The sequence below is a fragment of the Scatophagus argus genome, chromosome 8, assembly GCF_020382885.2.
Source record: "Scatophagus argus isolate fScaArg1 chromosome 8, fScaArg1.pri, whole genome shotgun sequence".
NCBI classification, from domain to species: domain Eukaryota; kingdom Metazoa; phylum Chordata; class Actinopteri; family Scatophagidae; genus Scatophagus; species Scatophagus argus.
Window position 1 is genome coordinate 24,238,142 of NC_058500.1, and position 17,612 is coordinate 24,255,753.

Below are 17,612 nucleotides of genomic sequence, written 5' to 3' on the forward strand. Positions count from 1 at the left end.
CTTTGCACCAAGAAATTTTCTTTTGCTTGTGTGTTGCGACTTGTGCAAGACAGGGATTGGCAGAAAACGGAGAACTCATCCAAGTCATGAGAGAAAGACACCTCAGGATTGAAGGCTGTTCTCAGCAGTGTCTGCATGTATTAGCTTCAGCATTTTGCATGTAATGGTGCAGTGTGGTTGGCCCATGGATTTCCCTGCTATATATGGACATTTTATAGAAGACAGAAATATTCTGTACTTCATCAGACTGCTCACTTTCAACGGCTGCAGGGTGGTCTTTAAAGAACACAATGTCAGCTGTCTTATATACCATTGGTATGCAGGGTCTGTGATAGCAATTTGGAAATAGGAAGAAAGTAAGTAAATATGATGCTGTGGGTTTTAAAAAACATTTTAAAAAAATTTATTCATCATGCCAACATGAGTGAAGCATAGAGCGATGTAAAGTCATAAGCAGAGAGCACACTTCATCATTTTAGGTCTTGTCCATTCATTTAGACAACCCTGTTTTATCTGAGAAGATTATTCTCCTGCAATCAGTCTCAGAAACTGTAACAGTCATAAGTTGTTTCTTTTTTATTATTATTCAAGTTTATTATCACAAAATAGCCAGTTCATAGATTAGTATCCATTTTTTTCCTTATGATGTGATATGGCTTTCGTCATAAGCACAAATCATAAGCAGCTCCTGACCCAAGCTCTCTAAGAAGACGAGGAAAGAAAACCCGTAGAAGCGTGGCGGATGGTCCAGGTGAACTGGTCCAAGCTTTCCCGCTTCTGTAAAAAACGAGAACAGAAATAGTTCTTGTATTGTATTGGTGTGAACTCAGCATGTGTGTGAGTGTAGTGTCGGTTTATCTGAGCCATGGGTGAAGCTGGAGCTCCTTCAGGGAAGGTCGCAGTACATGGGACGTGTTCAAACACTTCTGTAAGAAATCCTGGCAATCTGGAGGGAAAGAAAGATGAGAAAGTTGGAGCTGACAGCCACAGTGATTCCTCAGAAGGTGAATTGAAATGAACAGCTCTGTGTTTGCATATGAGTGCGTTTTTCTTACCTCTGGACAGCTCATCGCTGATCGGCAGCTCATGTCTGAGGAAACTTGCGGTATCGAATCGGACTGTTCTGTGGAGCAGCTCATATAAGACCACTCCCATCTGCCACACTGTGGTGGGGCCGGGCCTGTAGGCATAATGACTGTACCACTCCGGAGGGACGTGTTGGGGGGTACCTACAATACACACAAGTGATAATAATTGAGGATGAAAAGTGGCTTTCTTTAAACATTAAAGTCACAGGCAGGTAAATTAGTGAGAGGCAGAAGAAAAAGCCAGATGGCTTACCATAGAAGACACGGTAAACTGATTTTTTCTTGAAGAAACAGCTCAGTCCAAAGTCAATGACGCGAACACGCGGCACATCTGAGCTGGTCTCAATCAGGATGTTTTCCGGCTTGATATCCCGATGAAAGATGCGCTTATCCTCCAGTTCTTTTGCTGCATCAACCAACTGTTTAAGTATGATCTGGAAGAGAGGGACACGAATAGAAAAGTGAGGGATCGGAGTGGGGAGACGGACTGTGAGGAGGTTCAACAGTTTGTGTCATGGCTGTGGGGTTTGGGTTAACTTTGGCTTAACTGCTGTGATTCAAAGCTGACAACAACAGCAGGACAAAACTTTTCATCAGCCATATTTCAAACGCACAGAAACCCAAAAAATGTTCATCAGAGACGGTCATAATTTTTAATTATGGAATGTTTTCTATAGACATGATGGAAAAGGTGACATGCTTTTAGATAGCAAGACAAATGGGCAGCACAGTCCACTTGTGGCACAGAGAACTATGATGAAAGAGGTGCTAATAAGAAACATAAGGAGAACCTGTGGCAATAGCTATATGTTACAGTATGTTACAGGTAAGTCACAAGTCATTAAGTTCCTGTTTGAAACACACACACACACACACACACACACACACACATACACGCTCGAGCAGCTTACCTTTGCGTTGTCCTCCTGTAAGCGGTCTCTGTTTGTCCTGATGTAATTTAAAAGGTCCATACAGGGCATTGGTCTCTCCAGCACCAGGATCAGCTCCTGGTCCAGATCGTACCAGTCCAGGAGGGACACGGGTGCTGATTCCTCCATTAATCCAGTTCTTCCAGCTTGGAGTTTTAACATCACAGCCACCTCAGCTGAGAGTTCTTTCCCATTTCGTCCCTGAAACATTGAAGCAAAAACAGTGTAAGAGAAGGAGAAGCTCCACAGGTTTACAGAAAAGGGTGATTCATCAAACACACATTCACTGGGCTGAGTGCAGCGTCCTGTTTGGTGTTGCTCACTTACCTCTTTGCACAACACTTTGTCTTTTGTTATGTGTTTGATGGCAACCTACAAGACACAAAGAGCACTTTGGTTAGCACTTCCTGACCAGACTGTGTGTGTGGATATGAGTGAGTGTGTGTATGAGTGAATGTGTGTATGAGTGAATGTGTGTAAGTGTATGTTTCACAATGTGTGTATCATACTCACAGGTAAATGATCTTCTTTGCGGTAGCCGGCAAACACACATCCACAGCCTCCTTCGCCGAGATGATTCTCCTGCTGGTATTTGGCCTCAAATTCAGCTAAACAGACAAACACGTGTTTTGTTTAAGCGCAGTTGCCAGGAGCATCAATTACACATTAAAAAAGCTCTAAAATCAATCCTTTCTACCCTGATTCTGAAAAAGATGGGCCGCTGTGTGGAACAAAGGAAACTAAATGTGACAACCTGCTCATCCTTTCTGGCATATTCTCCACTGAAAACAGTTTGAAAACTATATATTTATGAGCAGTGACTTTTGTACATGCATGTTTATGATGAATTTGATGCCAGGAGCACAGTTCAAACATGCTGGTATAGGGGCTACAAAAGGCTGGGGCAAAAACTCAAAAACACCTGTACATAACATTACACTCTGTTTCCAAATCAGGGCATCATGTGACCATCAATGTGACTGTTTTGTGTTGCACATTAACATGAAGTCAAAGCCCGTGTTAATTACTACTTACCTCTTCGGGCATTGATCAAATCCTTCACGGCTGGCCGGCCCTTCCATCTCTTCGTGCAGGGTTCTTCTTCATCAGCGGCAGCCTTCCTCTTTCCAGTCCTCTTGCTCACATCCTCCACTGTTGTACTGCACCTATTGGACTGTGTGCTGCTGCTCTCTTCAAATGACAAGAGAAAAAGAGGACCACCAGGTTAATGACCAGCCACTGATGGAGAAAATAAGTCCATCTTTGTCATTCAGTGACTTCCAAAATAACAAACTGATTTTCTCCTCTTAGTTAAAGAAATATTTCGTCATTTCAGGAAATACACATCCCAACGCGTGCTTGAGCTGTTGTTAGGTTAGCATAAAGACTCCTGAGGCAAAGGCAAAACAGTTGGCCTGCTCCCTTCCAAACTGAAAATAGCCACATCAAAACCCTCTAAAGCTGAGACATTAAAAATCATTTTTCACTCTGGTCTCATGGTCTTTCTCTGTGAATGTAGGTTTTGTTTTGTTTGTTCAGGTTTGACATTTAACTTATGATGTTGAATACTAACTTCACAGGATTCGCTTACCATTGCCAGTGTCCGCAGATGAGGATGCTAATTCCTTCTCAGTCTGGTTGTAGTTAAGTCTTCTCCTCTTTGTCTTTGAAGGTTCATCTCCACCTTCTCTGACTTTTCTCTTCAAGTTTTCCATGAGCGATTCGTTCTTAGTGCCGTTTAAGGGTTTAGACTTGCTAGCCATGATGATATTTCAGAAATTTCAAATCTGATGACGTCAAGTAACAAGTGGATGTTGCTCCAACAAGCGTGTCTGACTTCTGCCAGGGCTCAAAGGCACGTGTTCTGACAAACAGAACCCGGAATGTCCTTTGATGAAAAGAACTGGCTGGTGTTCCAATACGCATGTTAGAATGTAGAGTCACTTGTATGTGTGATGTCAATGTAAATTATCATTATTATTAATTTTATTTCTATTTTTATTATTTCATTCATATTTCTTTATTTTTACCATGAGTTTCCATGAGTTTGTAGGCCACTCACGAGAGTTGCAAAAAGTTTTCCATATCCAAAGTGTCATACATCATCTGAACTGTACAAAAGGGCCATCTGAGTAGAGTGGAGGGCTGAGTCGTTCTTAACTGGCCAGTTAGCTGACGACCAATGACAGGTCATCTCTCTCCCTGCTACTATATGGCACTGTGTCAACACACTGAGCGCCCTGATTGAGGGGCAATACAATGCGCCCCTGTATATATAGAGAGGTGCAGATACACTTGCCTCTTCCTCTTCCTCCGCTTCCTTCCAGTGGCCACCTGCCTGGCGTGACCACTGTGATTGTTTGGCGTGGCTGTTGTGGGTGCACAATCCTCTTCACTCAGGTAACGCATTCTGCGAGTCTTCCGTTGCTCGTGTGTGCATGGGGCGGTCGTTTTGGTGACACGGTGACCATGGTAAACTGTCGCCTATAGTCAGCCACCCCTCTCTGGGTCCACGCTGCTGTTTTTGCTCTATGTGGGTTTTGTCTCCTCTCTTGTTTCTGTGTCCGACGGCTGGCGTGACTGAAGCGCCCCTCCACCTTTGTCCATTTTTTTGAGCGCTGCCTGGGCCCACTCCGGCTTCTATAGTTGTTGTTCTTTTTTGTAATTGTGTTGGTTTCTTTTTATCGCATTGATGATTAAAACTTTTTGACACAGTTGAGAGGGTCATAATAACATACAACCAACAATAGTGAGCTGCTAAGAACATATATAACATGTAACATTTTACAAAAATAAATGGTTGCACACAGTCTTGCAGGAGTAAACATTTGTCTGCATGAACACATAAACCTGTAAACAGCAAATACATTGCTACATAAAGCAGTAGCCTATATGTAATAAACTGAAAATAACAAAATAAGGGTTGTCTCAGTTCAATGAGTTAAAAGTGATGAGGATACTGCCTGTCCTTGAACACACCAAGTGGATCCCCTGGCCTCTCCTCCATCCTCATCCACTGATCATGTTCTGAAAACAACAAACACAAAACAAAATGCAAGCACACTCATTAAATTGCACTGAGTTTAACTATGCTTATTCTTGGTTGGAATACATTTTATTACTATATATTTTAATATGGTTTTTAAAAACTCTTACCTATATGTTTTCTGGCCAGATGTCTGACACCGTTTTCCTTTGATTAGTGTGTCAATATCTGGTTTTAGCTCTTGTGCTGTGGGAATCCATAAAACAGCATGGAGGTTGTCAAGTCAAGTCAAGTCAAGTCAACTTTATTTGTATAGCCCATTTTTACAAGCAGTTTGTCTCAAAGGGCTTAACATAACATCAGCAACATCCTCTGCCCTTCGACCCTCACATCGACTAAGGAAAAACTCCCAGAAAAACCTTTAACAGGAAAAAATGGAAGAAACCTCAGGGTGAGCAACAGAGGAGGGATCCCTCACCCAGGACGGGCAGACGTGCAATGGATGCTGTACAGGCAGGAAAGCAATTAACAACATGAGAAATGACATTACTAAAAAGATAAGTAAAACAAAATCTCAACTGTTTAGTTTCACTTTTTGCTACCACCTCAATATGATTTTAACATTTCACAAGTTATAAGAAAATTATAGTAATGAAAATTATAATGAACTGCTGTAACATTCATGTATTCTTTTTTTCTGTGATGTTGAGAATCACTATCCTATCAGTTCGATTTCGGCCCGTAGGGAGAACCACCCCGCCGATAGTCGGTACACAGAAGAATGACAGGCAGATGTCAACAATACACATTGGGTTGGTCATAGAGCCGGCTACAGTTCAACTTGAAGATCTGGATGGAGAGATACCTGCAGAAAGATACAGAGAGAGAGAGAGAGAAAGGGAGGGAGAGACACAAGACTACGAGGAGAACTGGACACACAGTTAGTGACATAAAATAATGAACTGCATGTTAATCTGACGAGGGGAGAGGATAGAAGAGGAAAAGGAGGAGGGGAAACTGCTTAGTGGATCATGTTTGTGTCCCCCGGCAGCATAGGCCTATAGCAGCTTAGCTATGATAGAGATTTAAAGATTAACAGTTAGTCAGACCTATTCTACCTGTGGCTATATATCATGTGGTGAGTGAAACTATGCCTACCAGCCCTACACACTTTATTTGGTGCTAACTATACGCTTTACTAAACAGAAAGATTTTTAGTTTAGTCTTAAAAGTGGAGGTGGTGTCTGCCAGAGGAAGGGGTAGGTCGTTCATGTTGCTCTCAGCCTCTGTGAACTCCATCTCATCCATGCCCTCGCCCGTGTACCTGAAACACATCTTTATTTCATTGCATGCGTTTTGACAAACAAGCCAAACTCTCGTGGCTAAACGTTTGGTGTTGTGCCAGTCCAGCAGAAATACGTGGACTTCACACCGCTGTCCCGACGGCACTCTTCTTTTACTCACCAGTGGAGGAAGGCCTTGCGGCGGAACATGGCGGTGAACTGCTCAGAGATGCGCCTGAACAGCTCTTGAATGGCTGTGCTGTTGCCAATGAAGGTGGAAGCCATCTTGAGGCCGCAGGGAGGGATGTCACAGACAGCTGTCTTCACGTTGTTGGGGATCCAATCCACAAAGTAGCTGCTGTTTTTGTTCTGCACGTTCAGCATCTGCTCGTCCACCTCCTTCATGGACACGCGGCCTCTGAAGATGGCGGCGGCTGTAAGGTAACGCCCGTGCCGTGGGTCGCAAGCTGCCATCATGTTCTTGGCGTCGAACATCTGCTGGGTGAGTTCTGGAACCGTCAATGCCCTAAAAAAAAAGACAGACACTTGAGTCAGGATTTATTTCAAATGCATCGAAGTAAAACTTGACGAATGATAGTTTAAACAAATCAGGCTACCTGTACTGCTGGCTGCCGCGGTTGGTCAAGCGGGAAAACCCTGGAATGAAGAAGTGCAGCCTGGGAAAGGGCACCATGTTAACAGCTAGTTTCCTCAAATCAGCATTGAGCTGGCCAGGGAACCGCAGGCAGGTAGTCACCCCGCTCATGGTGGCTGAGACCAGGTGGTTGAGGTCACCATAGGTGGGCGTGGTGAGCTTCAGTGTGCGAAAGCAGATGTCATACAGGGCCTCGTTATCAATGCAGAAGGTCTCATCTGTATTCTCCACCAGCTGGTGGACGGAGAGAGTAGCATTGTATGGCTCCACCACTGTGTCCGACACCTGGAGCGGGAGAGCGGAGGGAAAGCGCAGACGACGGGAGGAACAGAAAACAGCAATGAAGCCCAGAGAACCAAGTGTAGGGACAAATATTTAACAATAAAATATTCTTGTGTATTAAGCAAACCTTGGGTGAAGGCACCACGCTGAACGTGTTCATGATGCGGTCTGGGTACTCCTCTCGGATTTTGCCGATGAGCAGCGTGCCCATGCCAGAGCCGGTGCCTCCTCCCAGGGAGTGTGTGAGCAGGAAGCCCTGGAGGCAGTCGCAGCTCTCTGCCTCTTTTCTCACCACATCCAGGACTGAGTCCATCAGCTCAGCTCCCTCGGTGTAGTGGCCTTTAGCCCAGTTGTTACCTGCTCCGCTCCGGCCTGTGTAACATGCAAACGCAGAAATTAAAACCACCTGGATCCACATCTACTTGACATGACTTCATCATACATGCAAAGTCAAAGACAATTTCCTTGCAGAGAGCAGTGAAAGCACTGAAAGAGACTGGCTCCAATACTACCACCAGTACCTCGCTTTTTGGATATTCAACTTTAAAATAAGGCTGACTCTAGATGCTTATTCACAGCAATGCAATTTCATCAACCCAATTTAAAACACACATCTTATGATCGCATTTAAAATTCGCACCAAAGACAAAGCTGTCCGGTCGAAAGATCTCACGGAGTCCATTGTGCCTGGCTCCAAGTCCACCAGCACTGCACGAGGGACATACTTCCCGCCTGGAAATGAAAACACAGTTGCTTAAACAATTACTCAAACAATAACCTGCTCATCTTCCTCCTTTTTCTTATACATACGACATACTTTTGAATTGCTGAGTGAACAAAGCAAAAAAATCATGGCCATTTTGGCCATTGTTTTTTTATAAGCAGCAGTGACTACTTCTTATTGGGGTTATATCTATATGGGGTTCCATACAAAGCTCCATACAAAAGTGATGTATGAATTTGATCTTTGGTCACAAACGACCACTGTAAACTCTAATGCCTCGTATAGCTCTCCTGTTACATATCATTTAATGACAATACAATATCTTCTTTTCTTCTTACTTATTTCAATTACAAAAACAAAGTTAGTCGCTTATATGGGTTATACAATATTACCGTAAGTTAAACTAACTGGATATTTGTTTGGGACATTTCCGTTAGCCGGAGGTTTGTTGTGTCACGGAAACAGGGCGACGGTAGCGAGGAAGGGTGGACTGACTTCAAGACTCATTTCTAAGAGTCTTGCAGTGGGATAAGGGCCCCCTGCTGGATAGCTAGGGTACTAACAAGTTTTCCGACTGGTGCCGAATTACTCTGGCGCCATTAGAAATTAGCTAGATAACCTAACTGTGTAGCTCGGAATCTTCAGCAAAGTGATATTAAGGCTAACCTGCTGCCTCGTTGTAATAGACGTTGATTCGTTCCAGCTGCAGGTCACTGTCTCCGTGATATGTCCCGGTCGGGTCGATGCCATGTTCGTCACTTATCACCTCCCAGAACTACAACGAGCAAAAAACAGAAACACTGCGTTAAATCAGATGACTAACTAGCGTGATTTACCCCAGCGACGTACGACCACCGAGGCAGGCTATCAGATTATCGTTCACCTTTACCAAAATAAAAGCTAATATAAAAACACATATTTCAGAAATATTAATCAGGTAATAAACCTAAAATAATAAACCTTAAACACATAATTTCCACATCGAAAAATAACCCTTCAAACATTGACACTATACCACACAGGAAACTATATCACAGTTCATAACTACGTTGTGCTTAAACTGCTTCTAGCAACAAAAGTCATTTCTGAACTGGGCGCTTCACTAAGGAAAGTTTGCTGACGTCTTTGTAGTATTTATTATGCGAAGTTTAAAGACCTTCCATAAATCACAACTGCTGCTTGTAAATTCGGCAGACATCATATAAATAAATATGTAGGAACATCGTAAAAGTAACACCTCAACTGACTCGCCTGTTGTTCATATGATACTTATCCACCAAAACGCACTGAGGGGTGATAACGTGAGGGATGAAACAGTTGCTAAATGTTGACATATTACTTAAATAAGGTTTACTGCGGTGGTTTACGTATATCCCGAATTTTCAAGAAAGCATTGAAGATTCGTTTAAAGTTGTTATACATGTTCACCGTTTGCTTAAAATATAATAAAATGACAGCGCCGGGATACCTTACCGTAAAGTACTGGCAACAACCATGGGATTACCAGCGAAACTCAGCCGGCAGCTGAGGACAGAGCCGTTTTAAATTCGGGCAGCTAGGCTGTATATTTGGATACGTTTATTAAGGTATGTCCGCTGCTACTCGCCGTGTAAATCCTCCATACTCGCAGCCTCTCCTCGGTAGCTAGCTAACCTGTCAGTCTCAATCATTGATACAATGTTCTCAACTGTCAAGATGTTTAACTCCCAGACACTCAAAAGTCCAAGAACACGAGTCTTTCCATTTATACAAAGCGTTACGCGTACACGCTGAGGTCATTTCAGTTAGCTTTTCCTGGATAAATAAGTTTATATGGAAAGGAGCGTCCTCACCTGTTGTAGGCGGCGAGCTGCAGGTGGTGACAGAGAAATTCACAGTTGAGTTACTGCTGGGAAGAGCGCTTCAAAGTAAAGCTCTCGTTGAACGCGGTACATAACATCTCCTATCATAGAATTTATTATCTTTCTTTACTCCTACCAACTTTACAGAGTGATGTGGCTGTTTATGTAATACAAATAATAATACAAATTTAATAAATAGAGATAAATCCTTTGATAAATAATTTAAATTAGGGAGAGTTTTCATTTTTAGACTCTCCAATAATCACATAAAGAGACCCCTGTTTAGTTTACTTTATCTGATATTTAGATCTAACTGTTTTTGATGTTGACACTTCTGGATATTATAGACCTAAGGAAAATGCTTGTTTCCCCCGCAAGTTACTCCCAAGAGCCTCATCAGGGACTCTGACTGAATAAGACTCCCAACACAGTATAGTTGTGTGGTGGCGACATCTGCTGGTTAATACCAGTACCATCCACAGGCGGTCGTTTTTCCAAAACCTTCATCTGGATATCTCAAGGAAATTCAATCGAATGCAACTGGACTTAGTTATTTGTCTTTGAAGACGTTTCACCTCTCATCCAGGAGGCTTCATCAGTTCATGCTCGCTTGACTAGGCTGGGACTAGTCCAACCCAGTGAAACGTCTTCAAAGACAAATAACTAAGTCCAGTTGCATTCGATTGAATTTCCTTGAGATAACCATGACCTGGATCAATGAGAATATTCACAGGCTTCATCTGGATACATTTTCCTTTTTTTTCCAGCCTCAGGGACCTTTTCTAATTTTGGCTCTTCTTTTAACTTGACAGGATCGAGAAACTAAAGTAAATTAATCTCCAAAATATTAGAAAATATGCACAAAACAGGCTGTAGAATTTGATTTTCAGCCATTATACCTCAAGAGATACACCTAAACTTTGGATTAACTTTCGGAGAGGACAATTTTGAAGGACAAATTTGAAGAAAAAAAAGTTTTTGAGACAGAAAAGCTCAACAAAGGCCCAGTATGAGCTTACCATTCTAAAGGCCAGAATTTATCTTTATAATGCAAATCTCCTAGAATAAAAAAAAGTTAGCATTTTCTTTCTTAGAGAATAGATAGATAGATATACTTTATTGATCCCAGGCTGGGAAATTGCAGTGCAGCAGCAGCAATACACAAGCTAAACAAAATGTTAAAAATAGCAAAATAAAAAGTGGCATATATAAAATATATATACAAGGCAATATAAAACGTATATATACAACAGTAAACAGTGTAATGTAGTGCAAAATAATGTAGAGGTAGAGTGTAAGGTGCCAGTAGAATGTAAGGTAAGTGAGTAAAACATATAAAGTGCATAGTGACTGTACGTTATGACCAGAGTTTAGCTGTTATTGTAGTGTGATGGCATGTGGCAGGAAAGATTTCCTGTATCTGTCCCTTCGACAGCAGAGCTGTAGCAGCCTGTGGGAGAAGGTGCTCCGCTGTCTGTCTACTGTGTGGTGGAGAAGGTGCTGTTCATTGTCCATGATGGATAACAGTTTAACACAGGATAACACAGCATCCTCCTCTCCACCACGGTCTCAAAAGACTCCAGCCTGAGACCGAGTACAGAGCCAGCCTCCTTGATGATTTTATCAAGTCTGTTAGTGTCGTTGGCTCTGATGCTGCTGCCCCAACACACCACAGCAAAGAAAATGGCGCTGACAACAACAGACTGGTAGAAGATCTCCAACATCTTGCTGCACACGTTGAAGGATCTCAGCTTCCTCAGGAAATAGAGTCTGCTCATCCCCTTCTTGTACACAGCCTCGGTCTTAGAAGTCCAGTCCAGTCTATTACCGATCACCACTCCCAGGTATCTGTAGTCCTCCACCTCCCCCCCCCGATCCGTAGTGTGGCTGTGAAGGCGTCCTCTTCCTCCTGAAATCGATCACCATCTCTTTTGGCCTTGTTGACATTCAACAAGCATTTGTTCTTGAACCACTCTTTCTATTGTGTCCTTGTTTATGAGGAGAATCTGCCACTGAGTATTCCCACCTGAAACCCCTTGAAACAGCAAAATATGAGCAAGAAACATTTCAGTCACAAGGTCGACTTTGAAGAGTTCCGGTACATGCAGTCAAATGTGAAACAGCCTTCACAAATCAGTATGCTCAGAGTAAAACACTACTGAAATTCTCAAGCAGATAATCAATGTAAAAATCACAGACTGTGTATAAACATCTCCCATCCCGATGCAACTTAAAGAGACAAATCAGGTAAGAGCAATAAAAAGTCTATATAAACAAATGTGTTTTGTGTGTATGATGTCCTAATGTCACACACCACATGCTGACGTAAGTGTGAAAAATAGCATCATGAATTAACACATCCCTCACACAATGTCAACAAAAAACATTTCCTCAATTACTGTAATAACACTATATGTTATTACTCTCTGATGTGATCTAAACCTATTCCTGTTTGGGAATCAATTAGATTATGTCTCACACTGAAGGAAACTGTCTTGCAGTTCTGATTGTTGCTTGTCCTTCCTGAATGTAGACTATGTAGGCAGCTGCAAGAACATCTGCACTGCTGATTCAGTTGTTCACTTTCTCTTAATTATTTACATTTTTGTGAATTTCCCCATTGCCAGACAATAAAGAAAATCTTATCTTATCTTGTCTTAAAAAGTGTCATTAATTCATTACTCATCACTATAACATATTTCGTCCAATATCTCACATCTCACATTCCCATCAAGATGATCAGTGCAGTAGAATATCTGTGCAAAGTACTGATTATTTTTTGGCTCAAGAAAAATGATTCACCCTCAGTCAAAGTTCAGTTCTGACAAATGCATCTGTTATTTTTGGACAATTGCAGAAAAGCATATACATACAGAAAAGCAATCTGTGATGAGCACAATCTGTTGTCATCTCTAATGAGTGAACACACTCCCTGCTCAATTTTTTTGCAATACATGTGTGTGTATAGGGCGGCACGGTGGTGCAGTGGTTAGCACTGTTGCCTCATAGCAAGAGGGTTCCAGGTTCGAATCCCGGTCTGGGCCCTTCTATGTGGAGTTTGCATGTTCTCCCTGTGCCTGCGTGGGTTTTCTCCGGGTACTCCGGCTTACTCCCACAATACCAAAAACATGCACATTAGGTTAATTGGCTACTCTAAATTGCCCCTAGGTGTGAGTGTGAGAGTGTGTGGTTGTCTGTCTTTGTGTGTTGGCCCTGCGATTGACTGGCGACCAGTCCAGGGTGAACCCCGCCTCTCTCCCGTAGTCATCTGGGATAGGCTCCAGCTCCCCCGCGACCCTGACGGATAAGCGGTGTAGAAAATGGATGGATGGATGGATGTGTGTATATAAGGCCTAAGCAGAACCTGGTTTATAGAATCAAAAAATGGATCAAGTTATAGTTATCTTGAAAGATGACAAAGAGTGAGAGAGTGAGCACAGAGTCCAGTCAATCGCAGGGCTGACACACAAAGACAGACAACCACACACACTCACACCTAGGGGCAACGCAGAGTAGCCACTTAACCTAATGTGCATGTTTTTGGTATTGTGGCAGGAAGCTGGAGTCCTGGGAGAAAACTCACGCAGGCACAGGGAGAACATGCAAACTCCACACAGAAGGGCCCAGACCGGGATTCGAACCTGGAACCCTTTGAGGTGCCAGTGCTACCACCGTGAGCACCGCTGTGCTGCCCAAGACTGACAACAGGTGAGTTAAAAAAGCAAGATACTTTAATGTCATTATAAATGTGGATGGCAATTGTAAAATTATATCCGTTTTCCCAGATGACAATTATGTTATTAACATAATGGAGCAAGTAAAAGCTGCAGGACATAGTGAAGGTAAACTCTTACTATTGACATAAATTTATTATGTCTTATTATTAACTTTTTTAACTTTATTAAATTTTTAAGTGCACATGGACAAAAGACCATCATTCCATGATGCGTACCAGTTCATGCAAGGTGGAGGAGGCTGAAGGAAAAATTAAGAAGAGTTAAGATTTAGATTAAGATTAATTAAAATTAAGATTTGAGAAAAAAAACAAAAAAATGATCACATGCACGGGTCAAATTTGGTCGCAAATACAAGAGCTGGGGAAGCAGCAGCAACAACACATTAAGTTAATAAGAAAAAGCAAGACAAATAAAATTTGAATTATATTCTTGTGTCTGTCTTGTTTTGATAAATCAAGAAATCAGAACTCCACAAAGGAAGCAGTGGCTGGCTGGGTCACATTCACAACCGTGAGCTGCCGCTTGGAGGCACAACAGAAGTGTTGATGATGTAGAGGCACTTCAATCAAAAAGTAATAAGTTAGTGACTGAGAACCTCACACTTATTATGTGGTAGCATTTTGATTTCCAGGGAAAAAAAAAAAGAGGCATTTGACATGAGGCGCCGTACATCAACCTGTAGCATCCTGCACACACTCTCACAAAAGAAAATGAAATGAAAAAGAGCATGAAGATGGATCCAGTCCTTAGATAATGGCACAAATCATCATCCCTGTAGGGTTTCATTAGTTGTTGAGTCAGAAGGTAAGCTGATGTGCAGCTCCACCTCGGGACCAGGGGCCATATGCCACATGTGTGTGTTTAAAAGCCCAGGAGTCACGCCAACTACCACGATACACTGCTACATTTATATGGCAGAAGCGCCGTTCACTGTCACAGGATGGGTGATGCTATCATGCCAAACTCTCTTTCTCAAATGATTCCTTTTGTATGAGTTGCTTCAGCTGTCACTATTCATAGTTGATAAAAATTGTGGCATGGGGGTTGTGAACATTTTTCATCTTCTGAAGGAGAGAAAGCCAGAAAGAGAGAGAGAGAGAGAGAGAGAACTAATAATGTAGACATAAAAGTTGGACAATTCATATCATCTGCTGGTCTATTTAATCTCTTTGAGCAGTTTCTCCCTAAACTGTGTTTTCAGTAATAATTCAGATTTGTGGTAGTTGCACAACTTAACTGGTTGTATGAGATTTACAATGTAATTACAGCAAGAACATAACTAATGGTCTTCATGTTGCTACCTTGCAGCTCTGCAAGAAAGAAAGAAAGCCAAATGGTTGAAAATAAATTAGTGGGGGGGGGGGGGGGGAAATGCAAGCATAAAGGAAACAAAAATATATTTCACAAATATAAGAAAAGATGTAAATACAATTCGCGAACACGTCTGTCAGAAAATTCCAAACAGAACGACGCACCAGCTCATATAAAAAGCCGCAGAAGATTCTGATTCTCGTCATTTTCACTTGGACTGTGGCAGGAGCTCATCTCTGGCAAACCTGAGCTGTGGAAGTGATCTCTTTTGGAGAATTAAAGCGCTGGGAAATATCTTTTGGGAAACTTGCTGGAAAACAAAACTATCGGATTACTGAATCACTGAGGGAAATTGAGGAGCTTGAAATGGCCTTCAGCAAACCACTCAACGAGGGACCTTTTCGGATGGAAGTCGCCCTTGAGATGGACGACGACACTGCAGATAAGAAAATTTTATTTGAGCGTTTTATTTGTGACGGATTCGCTGTGAAATCTTGAAGCCCTTTAAAGCTTTAGCAGTACGAGACATCAGTGAAAGGTTTTGAGTGTGGAGGTAGCTGAATGACGTCATATCACAGGGCTGTTGGAAAGGCATACATTTGGTGACTCGAAGATTTTTTGGTGTAAAAATTAATTTAATAGACAGAATCGCTGAAATCCCGCGGGAAATGTGTGGAATGTGTTAATAAGTAGTGTGGTGAACTGAAAACACTGATTTTGCTTTGATGTCAGCAAATTGTTCAAAGTTTTGCATGAAAAGTAGTGAAAAAAAATGGCGACTGGGCTGAAATTCATAAAATGCTAAATAGAAAATGTGTTATGCTTGGTCTCCATGGAGACGATGGAACCATCATCTGCGGGTGTTATCAAACCACTGCACCTTCTTTCTGTGTACTTGTTTGTTCTGATTATTGAGCCCTGACTTGACTTGTGGAGCTGATACCGAAACATTTTGTCCTTTAAAAGTTTGCAAACTTATTTTCAGCGATTCCTCAAAATTCACAAAGAGCTCAGCGTTGTTCAGAGTTTTATTGGAGCTGACAAATGAACGATGTGTGACTGTTTGTGCACCAATCTAAGCTGCTGAGTACTTTCAACACACAACTTGTACAGGGCATATTGGTGTTTGCATAATAACACTGAAAACCTCTTTTGTCGTTAGTTTGGTGTTTTATTTTGGAGGCGCGACAGCGCTATTTGTCAGCTGTATGGGACAGCATGTGCGCGCCATGCGTTCGGGATGCAGCCGTCTCAGTCACGCATCGTGATATGCAGCTGATGAAATGTGACTATAAAGAGTTGTGAAGTACTAGCATGGTCTGTTCAGAGCTCATTGCTCTTATTTTACAGAAGCTCCGTTGTTGGTTGCGCTTCATTTATTAGCCAGTGTTGCCATGATTCACTTAGTGGATGCAAAAGAATACATGCCTTTGCCAGTCGATTGTTTGAAGCAGTGACAGATCGATAACATTTTCCCTGAGATTCATGTCTGATAGTCCTTCTCCATTCCATATTTTCCCTGTTGTTTCACATTTCTGTTGCGCACGCGAGACGTAGAAAGAGCCTTGCGTAAAAGCGCGCAGCGCATAAGGACAAATCTCCTTCTATAATGTTATTATTGTTATTGTTATTATCATCATCATGTTTTGTAATGTTTCCTGTGTTAGGAACATTTGAGAAACTCTTAGCCACAAACCAACTGCCTTGAATATGCTCTCAGCATCATAACAGCATCGAGCTGATACAGACATGGGTTATAAAGCTTCTCAATGCTGTAAGAAGATTTCGTCATTTTGTATGTGTGCGAATACATCAGTAAGCAGGCTTGTATTATGTTTTCAATCATATCATTATCATAATCATATAACTGTACTTAATGTTGTAAAAAATGTCATTCTTGTGAATAAGTTTCTTCCAAGTTCATGAACAGTTAGGATTTTTTTTCCAGGTGATTAAGTACAGTAAATAATGGTAACTATTAAGTGGGACATAAATACAGCATCAAATTATTCTCATCCTGTTCATAGTAATGAAGAACTGCATAGTCTTTGATATTACTGTTGAAAGGGCCTGTCATGTGTCATGAGATTCATGTCTGCTAGTGCTTCTCCATTCCATATTTTCCCTGTTATTTCACATTTCTGTTGCGCACGCGAGACGTGGAAAGAGCCTTGCGTAAAAGCGCGCAGCGCATAAGGATAAATCTCCCAATCTCTTTCTATAATGTTATTATTGTTATTGTTATTGTTGGTATTATTATTATTGTTATCATCATGTTTTGTGTGTTAAGAACATTTGGGAAATCTTGTCCACAAACCAACTGCTTTGAATATGCTCTCAGCATAACAATAATAATAACATTATAGAAGGAGATTCGTCCTTATGCGCTGCGCGCTTATACGCAAGGCTCTTTCCACGTCACGCGTGCACAACAGAAATGTGAAATAACAGGGAAAATATGGAATGGAGAAGCACTAGCAGACACGAATCTCATGACACATGACAGGTCCTTTTAACAGTAATATCAAAGACTATGCAGTTCTTCATTACTATGAACAGGATGAGAATAATTTGATGCTGTATTTATGTCCCACTTAATAGTTACCATTATTTACTGTACTTAATCACCTGGAAAAAAATCCTAACTGTTCATGAACTTGGAAGAAACTTATTCACAAGAATGAAAAATATAAAGACATTAAAACATTAAGTACAGTTATATTGACAAGTATAGAGATTAGGTCACTGGGTCAAATTAAAATCAACAATTTTCTGT

At 41.7% G+C, this 17,612-nt stretch overlaps 1 protein-coding gene and 1 pseudogene across 1 annotated transcript; both read right to left on the reverse strand.

Moving 5' to 3' along the window:
• Nucleotides 1–561: 561 nt before the first annotated feature.
• Nucleotides 562–5,404, reverse strand: LOC124063892 (serine/threonine-protein kinase pim-1-like). Its single transcript, XM_046398000.1, has 9 exons — nt 5,174–5,404; nt 3,609–5,044; nt 3,053–3,208; nt 2,531–2,625; nt 2,345–2,389; nt 2,000–2,218; nt 1,342–1,522; nt 1,056–1,229; nt 562–946 (listed from the first exon to the last, which is right to left on the reverse strand). The coding sequence occupies exons 2-9, from the start codon at nt 3,778–3,780 to the stop codon at nt 855–857; spliced, it is 1,134 nt and encodes a 377-aa protein (XP_046253956.1). The 5' UTR covers nt 3,781–5,044; nt 5,174–5,404; the 3' UTR covers nt 562–854.
• A 766-nt stretch (nt 5,405–6,170) lies between these two features.
• On the reverse strand, nt 6,171–8,396 carry LOC124063891 (annotated as a pseudogene).
• Nucleotides 8,397–17,612: the final 9,216 nt, after the last annotated feature.

What these genes read in the sequence shown, in the direction of transcription:
- LOC124063892 (XM_046398000.1), bottom strand. Translation starts at nt 3,780, where the DNA reads ATGGCTAGCAAGTCTAAACCCTTAAACGGCACTAAGAACGAATCGCTC. An exon ending in TTTGATCAATGCCCGAAGAG is followed by an intron (nt 2,626 to 3,052) that starts GTAAGTAGTAAT and finishes TTGTCTGTTTAG; the next exon opens with CTGAATTTGAGGCCAAATAC. An exon ending in CAGCGATGAGCTGTCCAGAG is followed by an intron (nt 947 to 1,055) that starts GTAAGAAAAACG and finishes CTTTCCCTCCAG; the next exon opens with ATTGCCAGGATTTCTTACAG.